The 6913-nt window shown below is 37.8% G+C and overlaps 1 protein-coding gene across 1 annotated transcript in view; it reads right to left on the reverse strand.

Moving 5' to 3' along the window:
• LOC106875942 (gem-associated protein 5) overlaps positions 1-6913 on the reverse strand; it is a 392253-nt gene that overhangs the window by 331122 nt on the left and 54218 nt on the right. The window contains exon 17 of the mRNA XM_052972568.1: positions 5046-5168. Within this exon, the coding sequence (XP_052828528.1) occupies positions 5046-5168 (123 nt within the window). The remainder of the gene's footprint in view (positions 1-5045; positions 5169-6913) is intronic.

Below are 6913 nucleotides of genomic sequence, written 5' to 3' on the forward strand. Positions count from 1 at the left end.
TGCCGGTGGTACGTAAAAGCACCCACTACACTTTCGGAGTGGTTGGCGTTAGGAAGGGCATCCAGCTGTAGAAACTCTGCCAAATCAGATTGGAGCCTGTTGTAGCCATCTGGTTTCACCAGTCCTCAGTCAAATCGTCCAACCCATGCTAGCATGGAAAGTGGACGATAAACGACGATGATGATGATGATAACATAGATTATATAATAAACTGGAACAAATAAATAAATACAAATGGGTGATAGTAGAGAAGAGCAAGAACAGAAATCGTAACGGAGCAGCTGAATACCAGAATTCTGAGAACCAGTCAGATTCAAAACTAACCAGTTTTTTCTTACCGTTTGGTTTTGAACCAAGTGGTGGTAAGCAGTCATCCTTACAATTTTCATTCTGTTCATATTTGTTTCTTGATTTATACCTGTTGCAAAATGACAACTAAATGTTGCACTGTGCACCAGAACTATTAGTGTGCACCAAAAAATAAGGGGGGGGGAGAAATGAATAAAAAAAAATAATCTAGAAAAATGTTTCTAAAATTAGAAACTAAATTAGAAAGTTATGGAGATTCAAAGATAGAGATAGAATCTGTAGATATTGGAAGAGCTCTTAGTGTGCAACCAACAACTGCATGAACAATTTGCAGCAATGCCAAAAAGAAAAAAAGGTAAAAAAATTGAAGCATCTGCTCATAAATAAAACACTCCAGTCAGCTGCTACGAAACTAAGAATAGAAGCAACATAATGGAGAAATATATCTCTTTATAGTTTTTTTCTATCATGTTTCAGTCACTGGACTGCAGCCATGTTGTGGCACCATCATGAAAAGGTTTTAGTCAAACAAATTGACTCAGTGTTTACGTTTTTTTTTTTCAAGTCTAGTACTTCTTATTCTATTGGTCTCATTTGTTGATCGGATAAGTTACAGCGATGTAAACAAACCAACACTGGTTATAATATACAGTGGTGGGGACAAATATAAACACACACACACACACATATATATTTGAATTATGCAACAAAAGCAGCTCCATAGTAAAATTCTTACATAACATACTTCTGGCTTTTCAAAACACATACATGTTAATGTAAGTATGTCATACAGAGAAAGATTCTTTCTTTCTACCTACCTATGCACCTATGCGCGTATGTACCTACGCATGTACGTATGCACATACATACATACATACATACATACAGAGCAGTTTGTAGAAATACGTTTCGAGCGGAGCTCTTCATCAGAAATATAGAAGAAGTCCAAAAAGGGAAGACGGAGAAAGAAAATCGCCAACGATACACACGCGGTCACGTGTGTGTGTGTGTGTTATATATTCATTTGTTCATTTCATATCCATATAAACATGCTATCATGGCTTAGACAAATATAGCATCAAGGCATTGTTTTACAGTCAGATACCCTTCCTGTTGTTAACCCTTACCTGTTCTCTCAAATAAGGGCTCTCTTATTCTACCTGTCATCGAAGATATGAAGACAGCAGATAATATATCCGTCATTCAGTTCCCAAGAGGGACAGCTAGCTATTCTATTGCTTACTAGCGAAGTGTAGATCACAAAGTGAAAAAGGCACTTTTGATCGACATCAAGGAATGTTTATGGATACAGGGGAAATAGAACTCAGTACACAAAATAGAGTAGTTTTATTATTTTATTACAACTGAGAAGCTATAATAAGTTGGATAAATATATTTGCATGAAAATCTTGGCCTTCAAGTTGTCACTGAAGTAGCTTCTCAACCATAATAAAAGTGTGTATGCACATATATAAATATATATACATACATACATACATACATATGTATTATACATGTATACATACATATACACATATATACAAACTCACAGAATCATACTTTGACATGTCACCTGGACACTTCATCTCTATTATTTCTCTCTTTGCAACTACTACTAATTCATCGTCCATCTCTCCTAAACACGAGTAGTCATAACAGCTCCTCTACAAGAACCTGCCCTGCCCCATCCCCTTCTCTCATAACTTAACCCTCACCAGCTAGCATAAAGCTCACTCCTCCCAGATTCATCCTCTTGTGAATTGCACCGGTGCGAGCAACATAGAAAAAATATAAAATAAAAAAAAAACACTCGGTATACACTGTAAATTGGTTGGCTCAAGGTGTCCAGCTGTAGAAAGCAGGCCAAAGAAGACATTGGAACTTGATGCAGTCCTTAGACCCATCAGATACTATCAAAACTGTCGAACTCATCTAACTCATGCCAGCATGGAACATCGTCATTTAATGTCTGCTTTCCATGCTGGCATGGGTTAGATGGTTTGACTGAGAACTGGTAAGCTGGGAGGCTGCACCGGGCCCCAATCTGATTTGGCAAGGTTTCTACAGCTAAATGCCCTTCGCAACGCCAACCACTCCAAGAGTGTGGTGGATGCTTTTTATGTACCACCAGGCATTAAATGATGAAGATGATAATATGACTTCTGTCATCTCTTTGCCTTCTCAGTCATGCTGCCTTGAACAAACATATTCTAGAAAACTGATAGTACTCTCTTTACTCCTTTCTCTTTATCATGTACCCCTCTTATCACTGTCATTCAAGCCTTTACCATTCCTCATGCTTCTCACCCTGTAAAGAGGTTGGCAAGTGAGCAGAGACGTATGGAGGACAGGGTTACCCCAATTATGCTGGTGTCATGATAAAAAGCACCCATTGCCTACAATAGAGTGGCTGGTTTTAAGAAGGATCCCCAGTCATACAAACCAAGTTAAACATGAATCATAATCCCTATTCTTTGAATGTCCACTTTTCCATGCTCGCATTGGTCAAACAGAATGCAGTGAGGCAGATTTCCCACAATCCTATGTCCTTCCTGTCACCAACCCTCACCTGTTTCCAACCATGGAAACATTTCCTCTTGACCAGATATGTTTTTTTCTGGATGTCCTTCTTGTTGCCAACCTTCACCTGTTTCTAAGTAAGGTAATATTTCCCCATGGCCAGACATGGTTTTATGAAAGATTGGAACACTGCTTCTATGGCTCACTGACAACTATCATGTAGAGTCAAGACAAGGAGATACAAACACACACACACACACACACATGTAGAAATACCCAGTACATTTTGTAAAGTGAATGGTTTTAGGAAGAGCATCCAGCCAAAGTAACCATGCCAAAACAGACAATTGGTCAGCTCTCTAGCTTGCCAGATCTTGTCAAACCGTCCAGCCCATGCCAGCATGGAAAACGGATTATTAAACGATGATGATGATGATGATATAATGACAGGCATTTTTCAATTTCCATCTGCCAGATCTCTTCAAAAGGCTCTACTCAACCTAAAGCTATAGCAGAAGATATTTGCCCAAGATGCCATGCAGAGGAACTGAACCCAAAACCATGTGGATGGGATGCAAACTTGTACACCAAACAGCCACACCTGCATCTAGTCACACACACATACACCCACACACATACACCACACATACAATTTTGAGTTTGATTAATGAAGGGACTATTTGAAACTTCAGATAGTTTTAATCTCATGGTAAATAAATACACCACACCATTTAATAAGTGTGAATGAACTTTACATATCTGACTGCAAGAGCTTCCTCTTTCTATGTAATGGTTAAGTATGCTAGTGCATATGTGTACACTTCTGCATGTGTGTGCACATGCATGTGTTGTCTGTCTGTTTACCTATCTATCACTTTTTCTGACTTCTGTCTACAATGAAGACATAAAACCAGGTAGAGAATATGATATAAACTCAAGTGGATGTCATATACAGATGATTAATCTGCAAAAAAAAAAAAAGCAACAACAACATACTTGGCACCATTTAAAAGTAATTACAAAGATCAGGTTTCAAACGAGAGAGAAGAACTAACACTTTTTCATTCCTCTAATAATTCTGCTATTAATTATTCCATTATTTATTGAAACAAATGTGATAAGAATTATTTAAAAAAATAATGTTGCAAAACTTAACATGTCTTTAAAACATTTTTTTTTATTCTTCCACACTTCTGAGGGTAGAATTTTACAAAATGGAGACAAAAATGAGATATTGAATAGAACGTGACAAAGAAAAACTAAATAGACAATATCATCAAGTTAGCAAGTAACCAGCATAATGAGATGGTTTTATTTAATTTTGATTATTTATTTCATTAATTGACTTGTCAAGTTCAACTGTCACTGTTTTATATCCATTTTTCCTATAGAAACATGGTGGTGTTAAAGTCTTCTTTTAACCCCTTCACATAGGTGAACATTTCAACTGTTTAAGCAAATTGTTTTTTATAGCTGAATAGATAAATGTATATGTATGGAAGTATGCATGTATGCCTGCCATTCCAGTTGCTACACAATGAATAGTGATTTCTTCATCCATTTCTAATATAGGCACAAGGCCTGAAATTTGGGGAGATGGGTCTTAACTACATTGATGCCCAATGCTGAATCGGTATTAATTTCATTGACCCCAAAAAGATTAAAAGGCAAAACTGACCTGAGCAGAATTCGAACTCAGAATGCAAAGACAGCCAAAATGTTGCTAAGCATTTTGTCCAGCATGCTAACGATTCTGCGAACACCCCCACCTTATAATGATTTATTAATGAAGCCAACTTTGATGGACAATTTTGTTAGCTTAGGTACATGGTAACAAGTGGAGAGTTAAACAGAGTTTCCATATACAGGTCAGCTTAAATATATATATAGATACATCAACATCATCATCATTGCTGTGATGTCCACTCTTCCATGGACTGAACAGATTTTGCTGAGGCAGATTTTCTACATTTGGATGCCCTTCCTGTTGCAGACATTCACCTGTTACCGACCTTCATCTGTTTCCAAGCCCAGTAATGTTTCCCTGCAACCCTGTGACATGGATGATTAAAAACGACACCACTTGTATGACAGTGACACTCGTTTACAACCATCACACAATATGAAAGCAAGGGGACACAAACCCATAAGCATGAAAATACAAACACACAAAGGTAATGGAGTAAAGCATTTAACCGAATACAATTAAAATTTACCGTATGTCTTCTTTGCAAGATTAACTATGTCGTTCAGAGTGCTTTCTCGGCCACGTTGCTCCATTTTGGTGGACAATGGGAAAAAGGACTTGCGTGTTTTCCGTAGAGATTTTTTTACATTATCTACAATAAAATAAATTTTGTGAGTGTACGACAGGGAAAAGACGAGGTAAAAGGTAAATAAATGGGAGAGAAAGGTCAGAGCAGAGCAAGTGGGGTAACAAAAGTTAAAACAGGAAATTGCTTTGTTTCATTTTTGTGAAAGCAGTGCCCATCAAAACCTGTTCTTTTTACCCCACAGCCACACCTGTGAAAAAAATAAATAAATAACACACCCAGTATACCCCATAAAGTGGTTGGCATTAGGAAGGGCATCCAACAGTAGAAGCCATGCTGACACAGATATTGGAGTTCACTGCCACCCTCTAGCTTGTGAATCCCTGTTGAACCAGTCAACCCATATCAGTATGGAAACAGGGGTGTTAAATGATGATGATGATGATGATGATAACTACATACTTTGAATCTAACCAGTTTCAGCATTTGGAAATGCAGATTTCTTCCAGGCACCCTGATTTACACAGATTTTATTTCCATAAATGGTTTACCTCTCAACACACTATTCTTTAACTTTTACTTGTTTCTGTCATTGGATTGTGGCCATGCTGGGGCACCACTTTGAAGGGTTTAGTCCAAAACATTGACCCCACTCCCACCCCTGCTACTTATTCTATTGATCATTTGCCGAACCTTTAAGTGATAGGGTTGAGCATAAACAAACAAACACCAGTTGACAAGCAGTGGTGGGGAACACAGCACACACATACATCATCATCGTTGTCATTTAATGTCCTCCTTCCATGCCGGCATGGTTGGATGGTTTGACAGGAGCTGGCCAGGCAGGAGCCTGTGCCATGGTTCTGTGTCTGTTTTGGTATGGTTCTTATGGCTGGATGTCCTTCCTAACACCAACCACTCCAAAGATTGGGCCGAATGCTTTTTACATGGCACTAGCACAGGTGAGGTTAGTTTTGGCATGGTTTTTACAGCTGGATGCCCTTCCAAATGCCAACCACTTTACAGTGTGGACTGGTTGCTTTTTAAGTGGCACTTATACTGGCAGGGTCACCAAGTGACTACCCAAGACAAAGAGTCTTTGAGAAGGGAGGAGGGATTGGAGGAGGTCATCTTCTGTCAGATGATGAAAGATTAGAATGTGACAAAGAAGCAGAAAAAGATGTCTTGCTGCAGAGAAGGTCTATGGTTACCCAGCCAGAGAGAGAGGGAGAGAAAGAGAGTAAGAGTTAACAAGAATGAGGGCAAGGGTTCTTTCAGTTTCTGTCTACCAAATTCACTCACCAGGCTTTGGTCAGCTCAGGGGTATAGTAGAAGACATGTGCCCAAGGAGCCAAGCAGTAGGACTGAATCCAAGACCATATGGTTGAGAAACAAGCTTCTTAACCACAAAGCTACACTTACACCTAGTAATTTCTATACATTTTTCAAATCATTTTAAGAAATTCAAGAACAAAACTTAAAATATTTAGATCTCGTAATTTGGAATGAAATAAAACAAAATTGTTCTTACATGCATTCAGTCTTGCTTTCTGATATTTATTATGCTTCAATTAGCTACATATGGTTTACACAAATTATGAAATATTAAATTCATATTGAATACATATCTGCAGAGCAGCTCATTAAACACCTGACTATAAATGTATTGGAAAACAATTTTATTTATTATATGAAAGATAATTTTCAAAGAAAAATCTATCAAGCTGAATATATATATATTCATTAAAAAACAATTCTTGGACATTTGTAGCTGCTTTTCAGCCTGAGTAACACATATATACATATATATA

Source organism: Octopus bimaculoides, chromosome 13 (genome assembly GCF_001194135.2).
Source record: "Octopus bimaculoides isolate UCB-OBI-ISO-001 chromosome 13, ASM119413v2, whole genome shotgun sequence".
NCBI lineage: Eukaryota > Metazoa > Mollusca > Cephalopoda > Octopoda > Octopodidae > Octopus > Octopus bimaculoides.